General features: G+C 43.5%; 1 protein-coding gene across 1 annotated transcript in view; it reads right to left on the bottom strand.

The window, feature by feature from the left end:
* Positions 1-26,343, bottom strand: part of CDH11 (cadherin 11) — a 47,516-nt gene that overhangs the window by 14,717 nt on the left and 6,456 nt on the right. Inside the window, exons 3-9 of the mRNA XM_081107030.1 lie at positions 25,204-25,323; positions 23,027-23,194; positions 19,639-19,826; positions 13,472-13,725; positions 8,337-8,473; positions 7,390-7,523; positions 6,807-6,924 (exon numbers count right to left, since the gene is read on the bottom strand). Coding sequence (XP_080963156.1) covers positions 6,807-6,924; positions 7,390-7,523; positions 8,337-8,473; positions 13,472-13,725; positions 19,639-19,826; positions 23,027-23,194; positions 25,204-25,323 — 1,119 coding nt within the window. The remainder of the gene's footprint in view (positions 1-6,806; positions 6,925-7,389; positions 7,524-8,336; positions 8,474-13,471; positions 13,726-19,638; positions 19,827-23,026; positions 23,195-25,203; positions 25,324-26,343) is intronic.

A 26,343-nucleotide genomic window follows, 5' to 3' on the forward strand; every position in this document is an offset into this window, starting at 1 on the left:
ATAGACATTTAATCTCAACCCTTGCTCCTTCCTCGCTACTTTATCAAATGATCATTGTTTAAAACAAGAGGTTTAGAAATTAAAAATATTAGCTTCAATATTAGGATGTTCCCATTTAGTTTATCCAATCCTTAGGTCAAAAGACAAAATCAAACTATCTTATGGTTAGAATCCAAAGTTGTGATAAAAATTGGACATTTATTTCTTAATAAAATAATGGAAAGGAAATTCCCTAAAAACACACACAGACATACATGCCCCACCATACAAATATTAACTATAAATGGTGAAACTCTAGAACTGATATTCCTATTTAAGTAGCAAGTAAAGTGAGAATATCCATTATTATTGCTATTATTGAACACATATTGTAAAAGTGCACATTTATCCAATTAGCCCAAAAAATAACCAAATACTAAAAAAAGAATGAAGCAAATTCTCATAACATTTTTATATAGGTGTCTCCTTAGGAAACCCAGAAAAAATCAGCGAAGAAGTTGTATCACTTTAGAACAATGAATTAATTAAAATAGCTGTAGTTAGTATTAAAAATAGTCACTCGAAAACTTAAGTTAAAAATCCACTTCACAAGAGTATCTAAATGTAAATTAGCTAGACATACACATAATAAGAAATGTGTAGAACAAAAGTGAAGGAAGCTACAAAACATCCCTGATGGAAATGAAGAAAGAACTGATTCAATGGAAAGTCAGACCATGCTTCCACATGAGAAGAATACTTTTAAATTTTCAGTTCTTAAATTTAAGATAAACTCAATAAAATTCACAAATGTACTTTTTAGGCACCTTAACATTAATTTTTATTGGGGGATAGGGGAGGCTAGGGGACTGTCTAGGGTGGGGGGATAAAATGGACACATATGTAATACCCTTTGTAATACTTTAAGCAATAAATAAAAAAAATAAATAAAAATAAAATAAAATAAGAAAAAAAACACATTAATTTTAAATTATATCAACAGGAACAAAAAAACCAAAACTTAAGAAAGAGCACTAAAATGAAAATAATATGGAGAACATATACATCAGCTTTTAACATATAAATGTATACAACCATTAAAGAGAAATATAATAACAGCATTAGAGTATGTGGAGAGAATGGGAAGAATTGAAAGCCCCCACCCCCAAAATCAGAGATGACGATAAAGATGGTATTTCAAAGCCTTTAAGAAATAACACATTATTTCTTAAGTGATGTTTAGGCAATGGGCAACAATTGGGGGTTGTCTATTTCATATGATAAACGCTGGAAATGGGGAGCATGATGGATAAGAAGGAAAAATAGGCGAATGTTGATATCCATTTGAGATAAGGAAAGCCTTGCTAAGGATAATATTAAACCGAGAAAAATGATGTAAAAAGTGCACCATTTATACTTCAGAACACAGCATGCTCAGAATCAGAAGGGCATTGAAACGTGGAGGAAACCTATGAAATGGGTTCCACAGCTCAAATGTCAATAGCATTAAGAGACGAAGAACTTCACAAATCAAGTAAAGACTAAACAATGCGTGTACAATTCCAAAACTGGGCGAAGGCCATGAATAGCAGTTTTACAAAGAAAAAAAAAATATCAAGACTTATTTAAAACTTCTAGCTTTACTAATCATGAAAGAAATTGATATTTTAAAATGTGATTATATTTCACCTATCAATTTGTCAATGACTTAGAAAAATAATATCTAGAGTTGGCTTGATGGTGAGGAAATGGGACCTCACCTACGTTACTAAAGGTTATTATAAATATTTCTGGTATTATAAACATTTCTGGTGGGTAGTTTGTCAATAATTACTAGTATCAAAAGCTTTTGATCCAGTCATTCCACTCCAGAAATTTAGCCTAAAAGAATAATTAGATATTTGGCAAATGTATGTGAAAATGTACTAATGCATCCAGCCAGTGTGGCTCAGTGGTTGAGCGTTGACCTATGAACCAGGAGGTCAAGGTTTGATTCCTGCTCAGGGCACATGCCTGAGTTGTGGGCTCAGTCCCCAGTGTGAGGTGTGCAGGAGGCAGCCGATCAATATTCTCTTTCATCATTGATGTTTCTATCTCTCCCTCTCCCTTCCATTCTGAAATTAAATATATACATATAATTTATATATATATAAAACAAAGAAAAAAAATGTACTTACGCAACAGTAGTCAACTGTTATCAGACATTCTTAAGGTGGAAATTAGGAAGCTATTTAGAAGAAGATGTTGACATAAGTAAGTGGGGAAAAACTGGATGTGTGTTTTATGACTGCCTTGTTTAAAGATCAAAATATATGCCAAGGGCAAGTCTGGAAGGGTGTACAAAGTATCAGGATTAATTCTGGACACTATATTACCATCAAGTTATGTTATCATTTAAATTTTTATTTCCGCTTGTTTGGATTTTCTAATTTTCCTTCAAGGAATAGTATTAATTAGGCCATAGAAGAAAATTATAAAACTCTTTGCAAATTTATTTTACCACAATGGCGATGGCTATGATTAAAATTGAAATCGAAGTACAGTTTGTCTTTGGTTCACACTTTCCCTGGAAACCTAGATTGATTCATTGAATTTCAGGTTTTACCTCTTCTGAAGACTGTGATTATTTGACTACAGGATAAACAAAGGTTTTGCAAAAAGAATGAACTAGAAAAGACATGAGCTTTATATCCGTAATACACTGTGTTAGGCTCACTAAGCGAGAACCCTCCGACTACTCAAACGTTTCCATTATTTCACTCATCGGCAGCATGAACTTGAGCCTCTGAAGCTTTTGCTGTCCATATCCTTGCCTCACCTAGAAAATGGGGATAAAAATATTCAACATGCCCACCTCATGGGGCTGTTTGAGAAATTAAGTGAAACAATGGCCGTGGGAAGGTTTTATAAATTCATGAAGCGCTAGACAGACGAGAGGGGCTAGTCTCAGCATTTCTTTTGCTTGGCTTGTTCCTTATCCATTCCACGTTTCTTGTGTTTTTAGAGATGCCATTGAGTCTGACATTTTCAAAGTAAATGCATCTCAAAACCTGGGCGGATCAGCTCTTCGTCTGCCCAAACAGCACCCTTTTCGGTATTAACAGCCCAGGAGGGACTTAAATGTTGCACATTTTTATCCCCATTGTCTGCCTACAGACTTGCTTCCGAAGCTGGGGCTGTAGAATGGAGCGAGATAAAAGGAATGAAAAGATTTGTATGCATGAAGATGGCTTCCTCCCTTATATTTCTAAAGAAAGATAACTACCATATGATTTCACTTATATCTGGAACCTAATGAACAAAATAAACTAACAAATGAAACAGACTCATAGCTACAGAGATCGGACTGACAGCTATCAGAGGGCAGGGGGATGGCGACAGGGTGAAAAGGTGAAGGGATTAAGCAAAGGAAAAAACAACTCATAGAACAGAAAACAGTATGGTGACCACCAGGGGAGGGGTTGAGGGGCGGTAGAAGAGGGTACAGAGGAGATAAATGGTAAGGAAAGGGACTTGACTTGGGGTGGTGAACACACAATACAATATACATATGATGTATTATATAATTGTATACCTGAAAGGTATATAATTTTATTAATGAATGCTACCCCCATAAATCCAGGTTTTAAAAAGACACCCTGTGCTTATGTCAAGTTTAGGCACAGTCCCAAGTATTTACATGGCATAATGAAAGTGAACACTCGAGGAGAAAGAACTGATGCTTTTACCCAGTGTGATGTAAACCATTACCGCCTGGTTGCCGCGTGTTTACTATGGAAAACGGTCTCAGCCGAGAAATCTGGTAGCTCCGTGGGCTAGTAATAGGATGTGGAAAGTGATTCCTCCTTTTGGGTTACTGCAATATGTAATTACTTTTAGGATCTAGTAGAAAGATACTCTATTAAATGATAATTATAAGGCTGCATTTGCTTTAAGGTTTCATAATAGCTCAAAACATGGGAGTTTTCATTAACTGTTGGCCATAGTTAATAAAGTCGTTTTTCTTAAAAAGTAGCAATTTCCTGCAAAAGTGGTGGCTCCAATCTAGGATGAGACTCTTATAAGAAAGGGGACACAGATTGTGCAATGGGTTGGCTCATCTATGGGAATATAATCTCCTTGAAAATACAGGTGGCATCCTCCAAGCATGGGACAATGTGACATACTCATAACTCCCCAAAGAGCAATATGTCTTGGTGTAATGTTTCAGGGAGTTAAGAGCAGCTGAGTATTATTGCGCACATAAAAGTAAGGAAGAAAAGGTTGATGATGGAGGTGACGTTGGCACAGCCCGGAAGCCTAAAAAACACCTGTTGTTTTGGGGGGAGGGGTCAGGATAAACTGGGGATGTAGGCAATACATTCAGCAATGAAGCTCAGATGAGAGTTGTGGATTAAACAAACACACAGATAAATGTCTGACCGCAGGTATTTGAGAAGACAGGTAATAAAAGAGGTGGTAGCATTTAAGGCATGTGAGAACACCAGAGTTTCCTGGACAACCATGCAGATCACCTCACTAGTGATAAAACTTTTAGGTTTTTGTTGTTTTTTTTTCCCATCGTAAAACTGACATAAGCGTAGCCTGAAACAATGCAGCCATGTAGCAACCCAGGGTTGGCAGAAAATAATTTGGGAATTAAGAACATTCCAAGAGTGGAAACACGGATTCTCAGAAGCTCAAAGGTGCTCACATATCGTACTAAGTATTATAAAAACGCTGTGTATGTGTTGAAACGCTATGTTCAACTCAGCTCAGTGCACATTCGTGCCCGCTGCCTGCCAGGGTCTGCCTTCTCTGGAGAGATGCACCTTCACAAAAGGAAACGGTGACACAACATCCGTGCCCCAGGGAGGCAACGTGCTCCTAGCTGAGAATCGCTTGCTTATCTATCCCAGTGCTTTGCAGAATTCTCCCTTTAAGGGGTTTAAGGCGCTCACACATGCACATGAACCAAAGCCAACAAGTACAAGAAAAACCTCAGATGAAATACAACATTAAAGAGCTCCAAGTAAGGTTTCTATTTTGAAATGATGGAAATCATTTACAAAGGGAGTTAGAGGTTGTTTTGTCCGGTTCCTTTAAAATACATGTCTCTCCCTCTAACTTCCTTCACACCCTGGTTGTCCAGAGTGTGTCCACCGAGAAAGCAAGGCATCCGGAGAGGAATCTCTGCCACAACACCTGGCCCTTTCTACCCCAGAGTCTCATTTAATATGCACCTGATTAAGAAGGGCTGCATTTAAATGCTCAACTCATCCCTGACCAGTGTGGCTCAGCTGATTGGGCATCGTCCATGCACTGAAAGGCCGCTGATTCTATTCTCTGTCAGGGCAAATCAATGCAGGAAGTAATAATAAAGTAGGTCAGGTCATCTCACCCTAAATCCAAGTGGCAGGGGGAAGACTCCTCTGTTCTAATAATCAGCCCAGCAGTGTGCGTGGCCCAGGCTGCAAGTTCTTGTCTCTGGGTGCCTGGGTTTAACATCTAGATCCACCTCCTGTGCAGCTGCCTGACTTTAATTTTTTTCCTTTTTCAATTACAGTTTACATTCAGTGGTACTTTGTATTAGGTTCAGAACCACAGCTTAGCGGTTAGACAGCAGACAAAGTGTTCCCCGATATTTCCACGATCCACCTGGCAGCCCACGTAGTTATTACAATGTTGTTTACCATATTCCCTGTGCTGTACTTGACATCCCCATGGCCATTTTGCAACTGCCTATCTATACTTCTCCATCCCTTCCCTGCTTGTAGCTGATCGGCTGTGAACAAGTTACTAGTTCTTGATAATTCCGTGCCTCATTTTCCTCATCTTCTAAGTGGGAATAATAATAACAGCCCTTAGCTGTGGTGGGCTGAGAGAATGCAATGGGCAGAGTGTGGGAAGGGTCTTGGCATGGTGTTTGCAACATAGCTGCTGGCATTTATGATACCGATAATAGTGGATGATAATAACGATGATGAGGAGATACTACTACTTCTTCGATTAATTTAAGGTCCTATAAGCCTGGCCTCAGTCACCGAGAAAGCAATCAACCTATAGCCTGGCACACAGCTAGCTCATACCTGATGAAATATCTACACTCAGGACCGCCTTTAATTCCTATGTCCAATGTTGGCGTTTGTCAGCCTGTTTTACCGACCTGCATTGTCATAGGTTTATCGGAACAGCTGCAGACCAAAACAGTCCGGCCGGGAGTCAAGAAACTTAGATTTTTATCCTGGTTCTGGCACCAACAAAAACAACTTGAAGACTTTGCACTGGGAAGCAGGACGCATTTGCTTTTCCCATGTTTCCCGTGGCCACAAGGTGCCTTGTCCATGCCCTTCCGGTGGTCATCCCACAGCCACCCACAGGGACCCAGTTCTGTACCCATCACACTGCATCCCAACTGCGCGTGGAAGAAAAGGCCAGCTGAAAACTTCCATTGCCTGGTAAACTTGACCTAATGTGTTTTAATCTCTACCTGATATCAATAGTCATAAAGCCACACTTCCCCTCTCGGGTTCATCAACCTCTGAAAAAAAATATGAATGAAGTTATTTGCTATTGACTCTATAAGCTTCCCCACTTGGTTTTGCCACCGCTTCATGACCATCGAAGCCAACAACAACAGCAAAAGTAAAATTCCATCAGACTCACTCATTCATAGGCGCCAAATGAGCCCATGCCTCATAATAAAGATGGCATTACGGTCTCTCGTTTGCTCTTCACCAGAAAGGCATTGATTATTGAGATTAGGGAAAATACTTGCGCTCTGCAATATAAAAGCCATCCATTTCCCATTTCTATGTCTCTGAAGGCATAGGAACCTTGGTACGAACCTCTGTTGTCTATGACTGTGAAGTTTGGATTGTGAATGATTTCAGGAGGCAGACTGAAGATAAATCTTGGTCCATTGGCTGTGTCATCCTTGTCATCTGCACTAATTGTAACAATTGGCTGAAAGAGAAAGGTGGACCATAACTAAATCATGCTGACGTTGTCGCATCATTTATTTAAAAATTCCCGGCTGGCTAACAAGCCTGGTTTTAATCAGAGAACACAGTTCCAGAGCTGAACTGAGGCTCTGAAGCTTTCTTGGGTAGTGGAAGTATCCCCAGGTGATGCTCTCAAAAAGCAAACTGGGCCCGGCCAGTGTGGCTCAGTAGTTGAGCGTTGACCTATGAACCAGAAGGTCACGGTTCGTTTTCTGGTCAGGGCATATGCCCGGATTGTGGGCTTGATTCCCAGTGGGGAGCATGCAGGAGGCAGCCTATGAATGATTCTCCCTCATCATTGATGTTTCTATCTCTCTCTCTCCCTCTCCCTTCTTTTCTGAAATCAATAAAAAGATATTTAAAAAAACAAACAAACTTGTTTCCCAATGCCTTGCTTATAGCCAGGGGAGAGGAAAAGCCAAGTTACCTGGTTAGAAAGTGGCTTGTTCTGATCACTCTCACAGATGAAGCCTTCGTAAGGGGCAGCGAACTTGGGAGCGTTATCGTTGACATCCAGGACCCTGATGGACACGGGGACTTTGGCTTCCTGATGCCGGTTGTCTGGAAAGAGAACATTCAGTCAGTGCCAAGTAGGAATGCAGGTAGGTCCAAGATTACTCTTAGGAAGGAGTAAGCTCCAGCCACTCCTCCAGGCAGTGCAGGGACAGGCATTGTTGGCATAAAGCCATCTGAAACCGGAAGTATGCTAGGACCAGGGTGAGGGGGATGCTCTGGAATAAATGCGAATATTAGACCAGGAAGAACCACTTTTCTATTTCTTCTGATTCTGATGCTGAGGTTTTATTCTGCATGCTTAGAATAGAGCCTGCCACCCCTGAGTGTAGTCCATAGCAGTGGTTCTCAAACTGGGGTTCCCCAGAGCAGCAGCAGAACCACCTGGGAATTCCTTGGGAATGAAAACGCTCAGGCCCCAGCCCAGACCTACTGAACCAGAGGCGCTGAGGGAAATCTTTGTTATAACAATCCCTCCATCATATTCCAACACACGATCAAGTTTGAGAACCACTGGTCTACAGGTAAACAAGAAGCCACAAATCTCGGCTCTAAGGATTCTGCTGCTCTGGGTTTAAACAAAGCTGAGTGACAGGATATAGCGGGGAATCCTTCCATGAAGGTCATGAGTGTCAAGCTGCTGAGGGTGGTCAGCTCACTGGCCAAGTCTGCACCCAGAGAAAACAAAAATGCCTCTATGTCTTTACTTGTATGACTTCCTAGATAGAGAACCAAAAATAAATTCTAAAGATGGAAAACATGTTTATTCTATCTCAGCTGCCTGTCCCTTTCCAGAATATGCGGAATCTGAGGGAATAATAATTGATAAAGCAGAATCAAAGCCCTTAGGAAAACACTTACGGATTTCTGCCGCAAAAACAGAGATGTTGAGCCAGGCGGTTTCCTCTCTGTCCAGAGGTTTTGTAGTTTTAATAAAACCATCCTCTGGATTAATAGTGAAAAACCTGTCCAGGTCAGTATGCCGATCAATTGAATACCTAAGCAGAATGCAAATGAGGCAATTAGAGGAGACATTCCAAGCAGCTTCCTATTTGAGTATTTTCCTCCATGCTGTATTTAAAGCAACTTTCCCAAGGAGTTGCTTGAGCTAGGTGTTTTCTTTTTAATCAAATTTACTTTTCAAACTTTGTACATGAATCTTTGATAGAAATCACTTCGCCACATTAGCATTCTTTATCCAGTGCAATGAATGAAAGAGCTGTTTAGCATATTTGATTGAGAAGCATAATGCCATGTTGCATATTTCTCCGGATTTACTACAATCACCCACCATCTGAATATTTATGGAAGTGCATTTTGGGAAGTCGGTCTGCCTTGCTCCCAAACTACTCAGAAAGTCATAAATGTATCAAACCTTTGCCAGATTTTTGCATGAGATATTAAATACTTTCACGTTTATCTGAATTTATCAGCAAGGGTCATTTATGGTCCAAAACAATCATTTTTGTCCTTAAAGAACAATGTGAACTGCATTTTGAGCAGACTTATTTGCTTAGTCTTAGGGGTCCTCGGGTAGCTTGGTTCTGAATTCCAGGGTGAAATATGCAAAGCAGGCTTGGCCATTCATGTGGAACATTCACACTGCCCACACTTTAATGACCCCAGACTGTATCGAACAGCATAGCTACAAGGTTTCAGCTACTTCTCTCCACTAGAAAATTTACTTTGTTTCAAACAAAAGACAAAATAATTTTCAAAATATTACTGGAGTATATTTATGGCAGGGTGAGGTGGGAGATGGGCCAAGAGGAAGGGCCGTTATTGAGGTAACAGGGAAAGTGACTTACCAGTACTCAGAGCATACCAAGCTGTAAGTATTGGAGCCCTGGCTTTCAAGAGTCTGCTGAACTCTAACGGCCCTTCCTGCCCTCCCCCACACTGACTCCAAGTGGAAAAGATGGTCATGTCAACTCGGGTAGCCTGCTGGGCTTCCTACCTTGGTAGTTTTCTGTTCTTGGAGGGCTTAGCTGTGTTTCCCTGAAGTTTACAGAATATCTATGCCTGGAGGCATTCATCGAGGGCCATACAACTGAATATTAGAGGTAGCAAAGCCCATGGAGGTCACAGGGTTTATTATCTTCAATTTACAAATGACGGGATTGGCCAATGGTTTATTTTCTAGTTTCTGGGGCAGCCACTGTTAGAACCCGGATCTTCCGATCCCAGATCCTGTTCTTTGCACCCACAGGAGCTCATCGCTGGTATCACGTGACTGCACAGCTCCCTGTGGGAATGGGATGAACAGTGCCCTTCCCCAGCGAAGAAACGGTAGACATCACACATCTCGTAGATGTCAATAGAGGATTAGCAACTGAGCCCTCAGCAGAGAGCCCTACTGAAAAGGAGGCAAAAATAATAGAAGACGTTTTGTCTCACCACCAGGAAATTTACTGTCTAGTTAACATGATAAGACACACTCGTAGGAAGAAATGGAAGGATTCCAAGCATTCTTCCATACAAGTGAATTGGATTTGTAAAATCCTAGGTGTAAGTTCATGCTCCAGTACATATAAGCTGAGTGATATGGAAAAGACACTTGAGTTCTTTGAATCTCAGCTTATTATCTTTTAAACTGGAATATGAACAGTACCTAACTTTGGGTTGGTTTTGAGAACTACATGACGTAATAGATGTTTAAAATATCCGACTTAGCGCCTGGGCAGGGTTCTGAGACTAGTGAAGACACCAGGTGTGGGGCTGTAGGAGACGGGAGAGATTCCTGCCAAGGAAGCTAAGAGGGGTGAATATTTAAGGAAGACAGTTGTAAACATAGGTGTGTCTAATGCTACAGAGTCTGAGAAAAAGAAGATATGCAAAATGGTCATGTGGCTGAGAGTTGGGGTGACACAATAAGGCCTTACCTATATGTCTAAGACACAAATTCATTTAGAGGTGAAGATAAGCTATTAGCAAAGTAGGTGGTGAGGATAGGAGACCCAGTGAATAAAAGGAGACCCAAGTGGGTGAAGGAGGTTGGTTCAAGGGGGTTGGTGCACTGAGCATCTTTGGATAATTATAGACATGGAAATTGCCTGATTGCATGAAACAGCAACCACTGAAAACATGACCCCAATACCCAATTGCTGAAGTGGGTCCTGGGAGAGAATGAGGTGCAGAGGGGATCCGCAGTTGCTCCACGTGATTTTACATCATCACTCTTCTAAAAAGTCGCTAATGCACCTCGATATTCCTGACCAAAGCGAAGCTACTTATAATTCACACCATGAACAGTGTTGAGTAGTTGAAAGGTGTTACAATGACCCTCGGTCATAATGTAATGCATCTTCCTGCACAGGGAGAACTCAGGACGCAAACCTTGTCGGGAAATCTTGTCATTAGTGGTGGCTGGGCTAGAGTAAAAAGCTCAACGTGGACTCAGGGTAGATGTGGACTACCATACAGGCTTTGAAGAATTCACATCATCCTTCTGAGTGTCCGTATGTCCATCTATGGGATCCTAAAGCAGTGAATGCCTCAAGAGGTGCCTATTAACTTTAACTTAGTGCAACAGGTTGGGACCAAGAAGATGCTCAATTCAGGAAAATTCTCTTCCTTTCCAACAAGGAACAAGGTTCAAGGATTGAAAGGCAGTGGAGCCCTGGCCGGGGGCTCAGTTGGTTGGAGCATTGTCCCATGCACCAAAAGGTTGTGGGTTTGATCTCTGGTAGGAAGGCAACCAATGTTGATCTCTCACGTCAGTGTTTCTCTCTTTCGCTCTCTCTTCCTCTCTCTCTGAAATCAGTAAGAACATATCCTCAGCTGAGGATTGAAAAAAGCAAGGCAATGGCAGTATTTACACTTGGAACACCCTTCCGCTCTCTCAGCATTTTCTTTGGTGTAAATAGAAAGATGTCACTGTCCATGACAATATTTTGTCATGCTCGGATCTGTTTACCTTTTCTTTCTAGCCTTGCTGAGGTAGGATTGACAAATAAATACTTGCAATTATTTAATGTGTACAACATGGTGTTTTGATAAAAGTATACCTTATGTAATGATTACCAAGATCAGACTAATTAATATATCTATCACCTCACAAAGTTACCATCTTGTGTGTGTGTGTGTGTGTGTGTGTGTGTATGTTTGTGGTAAGAACACTTAAGATCTACTCTCAGTAAATTTCAAGTATAAAATATATTATCTAGAGCTCTAGAACTTCTTCATCTTATAACTAGAAGTTGTACCCCATTACTAAGATCTGCACCCCCCCTCCCTTATGTGTAACCTCCCAACCCCTGGCCACCACTGTCCTGTTTGATTTTTTTAATTTTTTTTTTAGATTCTACACATCACGCTATACTCTGGCTTATTTCACTTAGCATACTTTTCTCCAAACTTATCTACATTATCACAAATTTCAGGACTTCCTTTTTTAAGACTTAATATTCCATCGTATATAGGTACCACATTTTGCTTATCCATTCACTGGTTGATGAGCACTTATGTGGTTTCCATGTCTTGCCTATTGTGAACACTGCAATGACCACAGGGGTGCAGCTATCTCTTCAAGACACAGTCATTATGAAAACAGTACAGAAGTCCCTCAGAATGCAAATGGCAGCTGATACTGTCCTGCAGGTGGACCTTATCAACCCTGAACTCGACAGACACGTCCTGACCCTTTTTGTAAGGGTGCCGTGGACAACATGCATACTGAGGTGTCGCTGTGATGCACCGTGGCGAGCGCTGTGAGGTGGCAGGTCACATCTAAGTGCGGGGGGCGGGGGGAGGGAGGGCGGGGAGGGAGGAAATCAGCACCCTGTAAGCAAGTTGCAAAGAAAGGGGAAGAAAGAACCAGGAGGAAGAACATGGAAAGTCCGGGAACTGGGAGAGGGCAGTTCTACGTCAGAGAACAGGAAGTAGGCAGGTCTCACGCAGCCAAGAGCCAGGTGGGAAGAAAGAGTGAGACAGACAGGGGAGAGCAGAGATGAGCAGGCCCAGCAAGAGCCTTGGGCCAAGTAAGAGAGTTGAGATTATTTTGGGGGGACAACGGGGCATTGGGACAATGTGATCATTGATCATGTTGTTGCTGGACTGGGTTTGAGGTGATGTTGGCTATGTTGTAAACTGATGGCTCTGGCTCTGGGATTGATGAGAGAAAGGTCGGGGGAGACGGAAGGCGGGGACACCATGAGGAGGGTGGAGGGAGGAATTCAGGCGAGCAGGGATCCAGGATGGCCGTGGAGAGGGTAACGTTTGCTAGAATCCAGGTCAGGACAGTTTTCAGGCAACTATGAGTTTCTGTCCTATAAGCATCTTCAATCTGTGACTCAGTCTCCTTCTCAGCCACTTCCTCATCAGCCTCATCCCTCATTAACTCATGTCACTGATGGGGGAGGCGGGATCCTAAACCACAATTCTCTATCTTGCTTTTCCAAGTCACAAAAAAACAATGTGCACAACACACAGGCACCCTAAACCTGTCCGGCACTCTGTTACCTCTCAGCAGCAGCTAGACAGTCAGAGCGCGCTCGCCTGGCCTCCTGTTCACTGGCCATGCCTCCTGGGCACATCACTCTGCCTCACAGAGCCCCGTTCCCCTTCCATGTAAGGATAACAATTCCTATAATAGGGAGGGGAGGGGGTAAATTACATCACATGTCTGCATATCCAGTGGACTGACCAGAGCATAGGAAGGTGTGCAATAAGTTATAATTACTCTACTTATTTTATAATTAGTATTTATACTTTCCCTCAGTTCCCCTGGGCACACAGGCCCAGCTGAGGCTTCCGTCGCTGGAAATCTGCTCCAGAGAGAAATTATGTAGCTTACACAAACCCATGCACAAAGCGCGCAGCAGGGGCAAAGTAGACGTCCATCTTCTAACTCTTAATCTCGGTTACATGGCATTGGACCTGATTGTTTTGGACCCTTTTATAACTGAAGGTGTGGTTTCGGGTCTCTGCAGGGCTTCGCTAAAGCCTCTTGCCTCTAAAATTCCCCATCCAGGCTTTTACGCTACATCTGTCCGTACCTTATCGGGCTGTTGGCAGCATCAGGGTCTTTGGCATGGACTCTCCCAACCACGGTGCCAGCGGCTGCGTTTTCTTGGACTTCATGGATGTAACTTGGGGCCAAGAACATGGGGGGCTCGTCAGCATCTTCCACTGCGATCTTGATTGTCACCGTGTCCTTGAAAGGCCCGTTGCTGATGAATTTGGGGTCGATGTGCACGTTGGCTGCCTCCACCTTCAGGCTGTATGCTCTCTTGGTTTCGAAATCTACGGGCTGACGAGAAGGAAGAGAAGATTGGCAACTGATTCCTTGAAAGAATAATGAAAGCGAGAGGCCTGCTTGTGTTACAGGGCAGAGTGTGTAGTTCCTCAAAGTGAGAAAATCAGTGTCTATTCAATATCCAATTACCTGAGCCATTTGGTCAGAAAATCAGACAAATCAATGGCTGAACCCTGGAATACGCTTAATGGGCAATTCTAGGAGCACAACAGACACAGAAGGGGCCCGTGACCTCAAATGTACCTCATTCTATACAGCAACACGAAGGCTGCTCAAAGCCCCTAAAAGGCACCCATGATGAGAAGGAATGACAACACTACAGAAATAAATGGTATATAGACTGCTCTGTAAAGTACTGAAAATCTTGGCAATAAAAATACCCACTGGCCCAGCTGGTTGAGCATCAACCGATGAACCAGGAAGTCTTGGTTCAATTCCCAGTCAGGGCGCATGCCTGGGTTTTGGGTCTGATCCCCGGTAGAGGGCGTGCAGGAGGCAGCAGATCAATGATTCTTTCTCATCATTGATGTTTCTATCTCTCCCTCTTCCTTTCTCTCTGTAATCAATAAAAATAATTTTAAAAAAAGGAATACCCCAGTGTGATGTTGATTTTTAACATATCAGCCATGCTTCTTAACCTCTCTTTTCAGAGACTGTGCTGTGACTTGCTAGTCAGACGGGAATGACAGTTTGTTATGATTGTGCTCATTTGTAGGAAACCTTCTATTTTTAGCAAGCCATAGGCAAATAAGTATAATGCTTCCTTGATATAGGAATGTATATTTGTAAGAATATCCATTTGAAGAAAAACAACTATAAACAACATAGATGTTACAAAGATATGAAAAATAATTGGGAAGTAGCATTGGAATGGCTGCAGTTACTGGGAAATGGATGGAAAACACCCTCATTCCGAACGAGAGGCGGTACAGTGAATCGATGGGCAGAGGGTGAAAAGTAAAACTGCAGCAGAGAACGGAGCCCTCCTGCCTAGGAAACAGGGCTTTCTAACGAGCATTATGGATGATGCTAAGCTACCAAATGTGTGCAAAGACTTGGGTTGTTTAAGGCAAACAGCTGCCTGCCACGCCGTTTCCTCCTTTGAATGGGTGGGCAACCATAGGGTTGCCACTCTACAACTGCCAAAGGAAGATGATCCACGTCCAGGAAGGTTAAACACAATCCACACCCTGGACACTTTCCATCATCTTCCCACCCTCCTGCTCCCCACTCGGGGACACTCCCTCTTCCTGCCCCAGCTGCTCAGCCCTTCTGGAGCTTTATCCTTCGCTGGGTGACTAAGCCGCAGAACAGGATGACATTTCTAGGCTGAGGGTATTGATATTGCTGATGTTTCTCCAAAAATCTCTGAATTATTAGATTTTTAAAAAATATTGGAAGATGATAGTTCTGAGACCTGGGAGGTAGAACATTTCTCATCTCAGGTAGCTGGGTGCTCCTAGAGCCAAACCTTTTCATTTAGGTCTAGGCACCTGCCCAGAGCATGTTCCCAATGGCAAGCCCTGTGGGCATGAAGGCTGGTGCCATTATGCTGCAGTTGGATCAATGCTTTTTGGACCCCAAGCAAAATGGCCCAAATCTCTGCACACATTGGTCTGGAATGCCCTTTCCTACATTGGTGAGGTCTGACTAAATTTTCTGGTGGTCTGCCCACACCTCATGGCTTGGAAAGTCCTCCTAAGCCCCCAGACAGATCAAGGTGGTCCATTAGTTGCCCTTGCAGCCCCTCACCTCCCACCCCCGGAAGGTGGGGAGCAGCCCAAAGGGCTCCAGTGGGTTTTGTGGATCTTTGCTCATCTTTGCGTCCCCAGTGCCCAGGAATGACTGTGCCAAGTGATTGTATGACCCATCATTGTGACTAAGTGGGGAGCAGGGCAGATGAGTTCCATTTTAATATTTACCTACAATATGTCCCCTGCCTCCTTCCAAAAGAGATTTAAGGTCGCTTCCCGCCCAACCGGTTTGGCTCAATAGATAGAGCGTCAGCCTGCGGACTCAAGGGTCCCGGGTTCGATTCTGGTCAGGGGCATGTACCTTGGTTGCGGGCACGTCCCCAGTGGGGAGTGTGCAGGAGGCAGCTAATCGATGTTTCTCTCTCATCGATATTTCTAGCTCTCTATCCCTCCTCCCTTCCTCTCTGTAAAAAAATCAATAAAATATATATATAAAAAAGGTCGCTTCCCATGTGCACATTTATATCCATGTTATGAGCAGCTGAAATAAAGCTAAATGAGGCAACACTCTATTTGAGCCATAAAAATCTTACTACCCCCTCGTTTACTATCCCACCTCTGAAAACTCTCTCTGGGGGATGAATTCAGGAGAATATAACAATATTCAAAAAGGTGTTATGTTTGTTAGATAGAGTATAGGGTTATGTCTAATCAGGAGGAAGGTACCCACAAAACATCAAATCCCACTGGGTGAGTTTATCAAGGAAAAAAACAGCCCATCCGTAGGATGGGATGTCATGTAGTCATTAGAAATGATTATGTATGGTATATAACAACATGTAAAATGTTTACTATGTGACATTAAGTTAACAAATCTGATGACCCTATGATTGCAGATGTATGAAATGTTATATGCATGTGAGCAAGGAATACTTAGACATCAAAATGACTTTATTAAAGTGGGGAATATTTAAAATGTTTTCTAATGCTGCTCTCACACTGTTTTACACTGAGTTTATTTGATTGAAAGTAAATAACTTAGAAATAGTGCCAGGATATCTCTTTGATAAATAGGAGCCTCACTGGGTCAAGGGTGCTGCATGAACAGTTTGGATTTTGCCCCGGAAGTGGACTGAGCCAGTGATAAGTTTCACCTTCATTTTGCATTGGTTCTTCCTTAGTCTACCACACAGAGGCTGTGTGAATAGCCTGAGGGCAGTTCTCTCCTCTGCACCACTGTAACCCTGAGGCTGTTGCTTCCTAAGCTCTTCAACAAATGGATGGCTCTGCCTCCTAAACATCTCTTGAATTCTTCATCTTCCCTTCCTCTGCCTTCTCCAGTTCTTTATAATTTCTCCCTTGAGTTCCAGCAACCGTTTTTGCAATGGTCCCACTGTATCCATCTCTAAACCCTGGAGACTGAACTTATTCAACTTTCCTAAACCTGTTCTGTTTCCATCCATACCAGATTCCAAGGAGTTCTTCAGGAGCTCTTTTTCTGCCCTTCCTCTCCTTATCTATCTGGTAAATTCCTACTCGCCCATGGAGACTCCGCTCAAGATTGGCCCCTGTAAGAAGTCGTTATGTCCCTATTCATAGATCTGATCACACAGCTGGTTCTCAACTGGGGAGTGATTTTGGGCAAACTTCCCTCAGGGTTCATCAGGCACTGTCTACAACTATTTATTATTATCCTGAGTGGTGGGGTGGGGTGTGCTTACTGGCATCCAGTGAGGAGAGGCAGGGATGCTGCTAAACATCGTACAATGCACAGAACAGCCCCTGCATGAAAAATGATCTGTCCGGAAATACTGTTAGTGCTGAGGCTGAGAAAATTCGCTCTGTTGTAATTGTCATTTTACTTCTCTGTCCTGTTAAACTGTGACCTCTCTGTGGCCAGGACTCTCACTCTTCAACCTCAGATGTCTAGCCTTCCTCAGAGGGCCTGCCCGACAAATAATAACTCAATAATTCTGGGTAAAAAATGGATAAATAAATCAAGAAATGTGCAAAAAAACTATATTAAAGAATATTCTTAAAAGACAAGCATATCCCCATTATCTCTCCATACCCTTTTACATTATTAAATCATATATAATGACTTCCACAAGGACCCATCCTTTTACTGTGTTAAATTCACCTCTCGATTTTTTTTCTAGTGGACATTTGGAACTTTGTGCTATAAGTTTAAGGAATGAAACGACATCTTACTCTGTTTTAAACCTACACAGCAGTGCTTTATTATCCTTTTGCTTGGAATAAACACACTGCATTGGGGGGAAATGTGCAAATTAATCTTATGCGGAGAGCTCATTTGCCATGTGCGAGTTCCACGGGGTGATTTTAATGCTTCTGGATTTTGGAGACGCAGTGTGTGTTTATGCCCTAAATACATTGAAAACAGGTGACAACCTTAGCATAACCAACTACCCAATTACTTTGAACAGCAAAGGATGCGAGGCAGAAATGGCTGATGTCAATGCTCATATGTCAGTGTCAAGCAAGAGGGATAGTAATATTAATTAACGCGCTAAGTTGACAGCTCTACGATACACGCAATTCACACGGAGATTCTCCCGGAGGAGAAGCCCAAGGGAGTGATTACCCCAGGCCCTGCGGACACACCCGTCACTGTCACTAATGTCCACGTTTCCAAGTATCCAAAACTCACCCCGATTCCATATGCACTTACAACAGAGTCCCCCCCTATCTTCTCTTTGTTCTGTGACCCATCATATTTCTCCCAAACCCAACAGTGCCTTCAAATGCTATGACAAGTCAGCCCCGTGGAGGACATCTCTCCTGCCCGCCCCCTTACTGAAAAATTGCCCCCCCCCCAGGAATTTCCTCCACTCCACCCTCGATTTCTCCCCAGCTGCCGGCCTCTTTATTGATTCTTCAAATTGTATTTTTAGCAGTGTTACAGTCCAATCTCTTCCATCACACTGAGAAGCTTAATATTCATACTAGAAAACCAGGTTGAAAATGAATGCTTGATTAAAACCAAGGTAACCCCATCATCCAATTCAGACTGAATGCTCCCCACACTTTGATGATGGAGAGGGGTTGATTTCTCAAGTGGTAAATCAGGGGGAAGACCATTTTAGAATAGACTAACAGTTTCTTCACTTTTATAAGCCCTCATGGCCCAGCTGTTGCTAAAATGTCTTGAGAGTGAAGTTGTTCAAGAATACTCTAGGTTTGAATCCCGTGCCTGTGAATTCCTAGCTGTGTGACTAGGACAGCGTCAAGTTGTATAGTCTGTCTGAGCCCCAGTCTCCTCATAATTAAATGGAGGTCTCTTTGTCCATAGGAATCATATGATCTATCTTTTTAATGAGTTTTGTGAAAGGTAAACAAGAGAGTGTTTGGAAGAGGCTTGGGCTTTCTCTGGCCAATATTGAGTATTGAGAAAATGTTAGATCTTACAAACAAAGCAAGGAAAAGAACAATAAACTCCCCACTGTCTTGAATTAATCCGAAGGACACATGTTAGGGACAGTTTAGCATGGGGGAAGGACCATTATTGTTGTTTCTTGGGTTCAATTTTTTTTTTTAAAAAAATATGTTTTTCATTGATTTTTAGAGAGAGAGAGAGGAAGAGAGAGGGATAAAGAGATAGAAATATCAATGAGAGAGAAACTCTATCAGTCAGCTGCCTCCTGCATGCCCCTTACTCTGTATTGAGCCTGCAACCCGGGCATCGAACCGTCACCTCCTGGTTCATGGGTGGACGCTCAACCCCTGAGCCACACCGACTGGGCTCTTGGGTTCAATTTTGAGAAAAAATGACAGCAGTGCAATGGAACTTGGGTGTTTGAGCTAGGGAAAGTCCTGAGCAGCCCATATGAACAGACTCGCTGGGCCAAGCCACAGGGGGAACTTCATACTTGCTCAGTGCTGCTTCTCCCAAATGTAGGTATGTCTAGCTGTCTTTCCTTCTGGAGCAAAACTGTGCCCAGAGCTAACTAGCAATCTCAGGTAGGTGCCCCAGTCTCCCTTGCTGCTCCCCGCCCCCCCCCCACCCCCCTCCCCCCACCCCCGAATACAGTCCTGCTATTTCCCCAGAGCTCAGAGCTCAGCTGTAAAAGCAGGTCAGCTCCATATGCCCCTGTTTGCATTTTTTTAAACCCTCAACTCCCCATGTCTTGCCATGTTGCCTTGGCAGAGCAGGCCATACCACTGATATGTCTGGTTCCTCATCCCAACTCACCTTTTTCAGCTTCACCACGCCCTCCTGTGTGTCATAGTCCGTTGTGATTTCAAACAGTTCCATACCGTCTCCATCAACAATATTGTATGCAACTAAGCCGTTTTCACCAATGTCGGGGTCTTTAGCCTTCACTCTTCCGACTTCCTCCCCGGGGACCGCTGCTTCTGACACAGACATCTGGTATACGCCTAAAAGAAGAAAACATCTACTCTTATTTTCCCTTTTATTTATTAGCTGTAGGACTTTAGATTCCGTTGAACCCCAATACATTTCTCAAAGGGTTTGAAATTGAACTTCCTATTGATTGAAAACATGAAAAGAAGCGAATGGATGGAAGAGCCCGCATGGCCTGTGTGTGTGTCAAAGAAATGGGTTCTACAAAGAACGATGAAACAATCCCGGGGTCAGAGGAGATGGAGTGGGGTCCCCTGCCCCACATGAGGAAGGAAAGAATGCTCAGTTACATTTCCCATCAGCAAGCGCGGGAGGGCCATGGCATCCTTGAACTTCAATCAGCCAAGACTTCTTTTCATTCCTTTCAAGGTCATGACCCTTCTAACTCAGTATTTGACTTTCCTCTTACTTCACTCCCTTCACCATTTGTTCAAACACTAGCTCACCTGCAAACATTTCCCACAGCGTGACCCTGCCACATATATTCATTTATTATTTATTGGCAACTTATTATGTGCCAGTCACTGTCCCAGCCCCTGGATACTCAGTTGTCAATGAAATCATCGAGATTGCTCCCTTAAGGAGGCAACTACCCTACAGGGAAACACGAAATGTGTACACACGCTGATGTCAGTGCTGGGAAGAAGGGAAACGGGGTAGGTTACGGGGAGGAGCGTAATGAGACAGTGAGGTGTGGACTGTAACTGTGTGATAGCAGGTTATGAATACGTGTATATGTGTGTGCATGAGTGTGTGTATATGTATGCATTAGATGTGTGTCTGTGTGTGACACTGTGTGCACTTGCATTAAGTATGTGTGGTGAGAAGGAGAAAGCGAGAGAGAGAGAGAGAGATTTTGAATGGGGTGGGCAGGAAGACACCCCTTAAACAAAGCACCTGAACACCCCTGGAGGACCTGAGAAAGACAAACCATGTGACTACTTCCTACTACTTTGTGCTACAAAGACAAAACAGTGACACACACAGGGAACAGCAAATGGCAAAGAGCCTGAGGTGGGAAGGTACTGAGTACAGAGCAGCAAGAAGAGGGGTGGCTGGTGCCTTCTATGAAGAGATAAGGGGTGTAGGTTCAGTGGGGCCCAGTGATGTAAAGGGCTTTGTAGGAGGGGTCCTGAACGTTTTGTTCAGACATAGTGGGAAGTCACTGGCAGGCTTCCCATAGGCAAGGGAAACCTGAAGTGACTTGACGGGCACGTCCACATTCCGCAATTACCCTGTATGACATTATACGGAAGTCACTCCCCAGCTGAATGGTTTGGGGCAAGTTACTTAACCTCTTTAAGTTGTCGTTTCCCCTCATGCAGATTTCTTCCTGTTCCCGCACTCTGTCTATATCTATGTGTATCATTTGGCCTTGAATACTTTCCATTTGGACCAATATTCAACTTAATCCCACCACGTCCTTCACACTGAAGGACGCGTGGAAAGTGGGAGTCCGTAAACCAGCTATGAGTTGATTTTCTCCAAATCTCATTTGCATTCATGGCTATGAAGCCGGTGACCGCATAGAAATGATGTATCTTGTCTACGTGATGGTAGGAGGGCCAGGGCCTGAATGGCTGCCTGCTAATAATCCTGCTTGGCCTTTTCCTTCCAGACACCAGACAGTTTTACGGTGTGGCTAACGGAGCGTGCAGCTGGTAGAGTGCTACATGAGCCTTACGCTTTTGGGGGATGCTGAACCTCGTTCCTGATCAGGCAAAGCTGTCTTCCTCCAGCTCTCCCGGGTCTTCAGGACAAAGGGTGTTGCCTGTAATTCTCTATCTAGTGTCTCTCTGACCTAGATCGTTGTCTTTGGGGTCCTTTGAGTGACCATAGTGCCTTCACGGGGCCATATTTGGTTGTCTTCCTTCTTCCCTCATTTGGAATGTCACCTCTCTGGCGATCAACTCATAGGCCCTACCAGCTACTCTTCTAACCTGATGAAGAAGACACACTTACGCTGAAAGTGTACTACTAGCAGCAGCAGCAGCATTATGATTGCACTGAACCTGTCTATACCTAGACATCCGGAAACAGACCCGTGTTCAAATGCTGCTTTGCCACTTTCTTTGGGCAATTTACTGAGCCTTTCCAGGAGCCCAGTTTTACCTGTAAAATGTAGGTTCTGAGAGAGATTGCAATAGTAGTAACTATTCACTAAGTGATGGTAGTTGTCATTATGGTTATTAATAACAACCTTTCAAAATCTGCTTTTCTGTCACGTCCCTCAGCAATCCTATACATTTTGTAGAAGGGCGGGCCACAGTCTCTCAGATAATAATCAAGGCTAACATTGGTTGACCTCTTATGACAGATGTCACTGTAGATTTTACACTAGCTCATTTAGTTCTACAACTTCCTATTATTCAGGTCCTATGGAATCTGTATTTTCCCAAAATGACCAGAACAACATCTCCTGCCCCCCATGCTTTTCCTTTAACCTGACTGTGCACATCCTGTTGAAAGGCGGGGTCTACAAGAACTCCACTTCCATGTGGGCAGTCTTAAGGCTACAGTGGGAATGAAGGGCTATCTGACGCTAGGCCACATAGGCAGGTCAGTGCTGCCTGATGTTCCTGGGGGCCCCCCTTGTAGACCCTATCCAAGCCACTCCATGGAAAGGCCCCCGTGGAGAGGAACCAACAGCCAGCACCACCTCACCAGCATATGAGTGAGCCCTACTGGAAGTGCACCCTCTGGTCCCAGTGAACTGTCCCCCATTGACACTATAGACACAGGCAGTCTCCTCCACATTTTGCCCAAATGGCAGACTAATGAGAAAAACCCCCACTATTACTGTTTTAAACCACAAAGGTGCTGGGCGGTCTGTTACATAGCAGTGGGTAACTGATTCAGGTGCTGCGGTTCCCAGGTAGTTAGTATTGAGGACACTGAGTCAGAGATGGGCTCATTCATTACTAGATGGCATCAACAGCGTCTGGTAAGGCACCTAGCACAATCGATTCCCTGTTTCCAGAATCCTGGGACTTTTTACGTCTCCCGTTTCTCCTACTAGATCTATTCCATTGTTTTTGTTGTTGTTTTTGTTGTTGTGGCTGCTGCTGTCTTGTTTCCGTTTTTGGCGCGAATGATGTAAAACACCTCCATTTTTCTCGACTTTTTCTTCCACGCTGAGTAAAGCAAGACTGGGTCACAGAGGATGGCGGGCTGCAGCAGCATTGAAAAGCGAAAGCCAAGCCCACCTACTTACTCTGCGGAAACTTTGGTGGGTTGTCGTTGACATCGGTCAGTGTGATCGTCACTTTGGTTGTCCCTGAGAGTCCACCCATGTGTCCGCCCATGTCCTTGGCCTGGATCACCACGTGGTACTCCTCCTTGGCTTCCCTATCCATGTTGGGAAGGGCTGTTCTGATGATACCTGGGCAGGGGAGCAGAAACCATCACAGGCATTCACTTATAACAGGGGTGGGGAACCTTTCTTCTGCCACGGGCCTTTTGGATATTTATAACATCATTCTCAGGCTTTACAGATGAGCATCTTAAAAATTAGCCTAGTATATTTGGTCAAACATTTAATTAACTCACCCCTAATGCCTTGGCAGGGCCAGACCAAATGATTTCTCAGGCCTTCTAGGGCCCACGGGCCGGACATTCCCCACCCCTGACTTATAACAACAGTATAACTAAAAATGTACTAGGTCCCAGGGGTGCAAAGGTGAGTGAGACAGAACCTACTTTGAACAGTAAAGTCACTTCAACATGATAATTATAACCCAAAGCAGCCGTGCCTGGAGCGCCAGAGGTGTATTTCCAGTAAACTGCCATAATTACTAATACAGCATTGAAATTTTATATGTTTTATATATTGTATTTCAAATGCAAGTGACTGCCTCACATTCTCAGGTATACACTTACTGAAATATTTGAGGGTATCCATGATTGAAACCAATTTCTGGACTACCAATAGAGTCTTTTGAAGTCTATCCCTGCATGCAATTCTTGGAAACATTTCCATGTTTGGTCCATATTAGGATAAAAGAAGAAAGCATATATCTCATGCAATACCTTAAATGTTAATACTAAAACTGAAAAGAGTGAACCATATGGGTTAAAAATGTACAGAATGCTTATACAAACATTTACTCTATGATGACCTGTCGCTGACAACAGCAATAAATTAATGATGTAATTCGTTAAGATCCCTAGATATTAGCATATGATTTACATGAAAATCAGGCTCAGTTAAATCTCTTGGGAACATGTGTGAGCTTTTCCCTCTGTACAAATGGCAACATTTCCAATGGAAATATGAAGAGCACTGCGGACACCATAGGTCCTTACCGCTCTCTTACCCGCAATGTTTGCATGTCTGTGGAAACACCCTTGATCTCATGGGGCCTCATTCTTCTGATCTGTAAATCATTTGTTAGGTTCAAACTATGAGACCCTGAAACCATGAAGGTTGTGAGTCCCCACCTGTGCTGAACATCTCAAAAGTCGAGATGGAATCCCACGTTCATCCTTGGTTAAGCCGGAAAGGCTACATGCCAGTGCTTTTGATGAAACCAAAGCAAGTAGCCCCGTACGTTGTGATCTGAAGCACAGTGGCTACAAATAAACGAGGGCATAGGGTAGGCGGAAATAATATCAAGGAAATGAGCCAAGTATCTGATGGGTGGACTATAACTGTAACAATAAGTGTGAATTGTTTGTAAACATCTTTCAAATATATGGGGCATATTGTGGCGAGAAGGAAAGGGCTGTAGGGAGTAATATTGTGGACGAGCAGTTTCACAGGGTTTTGGTGTGTATTCTAATGAAAGTCACACTTGGCATAAACGAAGTGAAACACTTCGGTTTGGGTTGTTGCTAGCACTCACTCTCTGGGTGTGCTGTTTGTCATCTGTAAGAAATGCGCAGGAGTCTCTTTCTGATGCCCAGGCCCACAGGGTGTCTCTCAGCGCGATGGGGAGACCGGAATGTGCTGCCTCCCAAACGCACTTGCACATTAGCATTAACACCCCTGCGTGCACCCTGCACCGTGGCCTCTGAGAGCCTCCAGTATGTATATCAGCCTTCAAGTTGTGTAGCCTCTTCATTTGGATCCACTGTTGAATTTTAAGATAAAACTTAAATATTTTAAGATAAATTCTTCAATTTTAGTTGACTTCTAAGATACAATTTTAAGATAAAAGTTGCGTTTTAAGATTACATTTCTTGTTCTGACATGGTGAAATACAGACGGAAACAACAGTGTATGTGGCTCATGGGATGCCAGGCACCTGCACAGTGTTTGATTCTCCCACTAACCCTGGGAGGTGGCCCTCTCCATGTCTGAGAACGCAGAGAAAAGCAACTGGGTTGAGGGAGCAGGTCTGGGCTCCTGATTCACAAAGTGTCACAAGCCACAGGGACATTTCAGGGTACCTGTCTGTGCCTCCACCGAGAAGTAGGGCTGTCCTTCGAGGATGCTGTACACCAGCTTGGCGCTGTTTCCGTAGGTGGGGTCATCTGCATCTGAGGCCGTCACCTGGATCACTGACGTGCCTTAGAAATGAAATGGATGCATTAGCAGTGCTCCCTCGGCTTCTCAAATCCTATTCTAGTTTACAAAGTTCCGTTTTAAAACATAAAAAGGAGGAGATTATTTTATATGCTTTCATTTCCTGGAGTTGAAATGCAAGGTACTTTTCCTTCCTTCCTTCCCTCCCTCCCTCCCTCCCTCCCTCCCTCCCTCCCTCCCTCCCTCCCTTCTTTCCTTCTTTCCTTCTCTTCTCCCTCCCTTCCTTCCTTCCTTCCTTCCTTCCCTCTTAATTCCCATACCTTAAAAATGAACTTTCTATATTCCTAGTCCACCCTGCTATGCTTGGTAGTTAAAATGCTACTATGAATATTATTGCAAAAACATTCGAAGACCCATGGCAGTTGAAATATTCAATCGATTGAATAATTAAATAAAAATCTCCCCAAAGAGTATAAGAAGGGGTAATTAGTGATGACTTGCTTTTCATGAAAGGACAGAATGCAGGCCTCCTTCCATCTGTGGCAGAGCAATAAACACATCATCTTATTGTTGCTCTGCATGTAAGAAAGTGGCTGCTCATACTACATCTTAATTAATTCATGGCTATAAATATCACACAGAAGGCCGTTCCGTTCCCTACTGGCCTGACAGTTGCATGGTCCCACCTCTGAGGGGTGTAGTGGTCAGACCACAGAAAGTACCAGCAGGCATCTGCTGAGACGCAGGGTGAGCATGCGTGGGTCAGAGGGAAAGCAAACCAGGGAACTGAAGGGAGATGAGAGTGTGTTTCCTAGAAAAATGTGCTCCCTGATGGTCACAGGATCTGAGGGCAGGAGGTGTTGGGCTTGGAATGTGGCAGAGAGGCAATTTTCAAATTCCTCTGCGCCAGGCAGTGTTTGGGGCACATCCCAGGTACCCTGCCCATGTCCCTCTCTCTGTATTCACTTGCATCCACTGGACTTGAGATATCGGGTAGGAGAGGAATGACGTTTTACAATCTACTTTGAAAACTGGGTTATTATTGGAGTGGGGAGTCTACCCCC

The sequence above is a fragment of the Myotis nattereri genome (genome assembly GCF_964212035.1).
Source record: "Myotis nattereri genome assembly, chromosome: 15".
NCBI classification, from domain to species: Eukaryota; Metazoa; Chordata; class Mammalia; order Chiroptera; family Vespertilionidae; genus Myotis; species Myotis nattereri.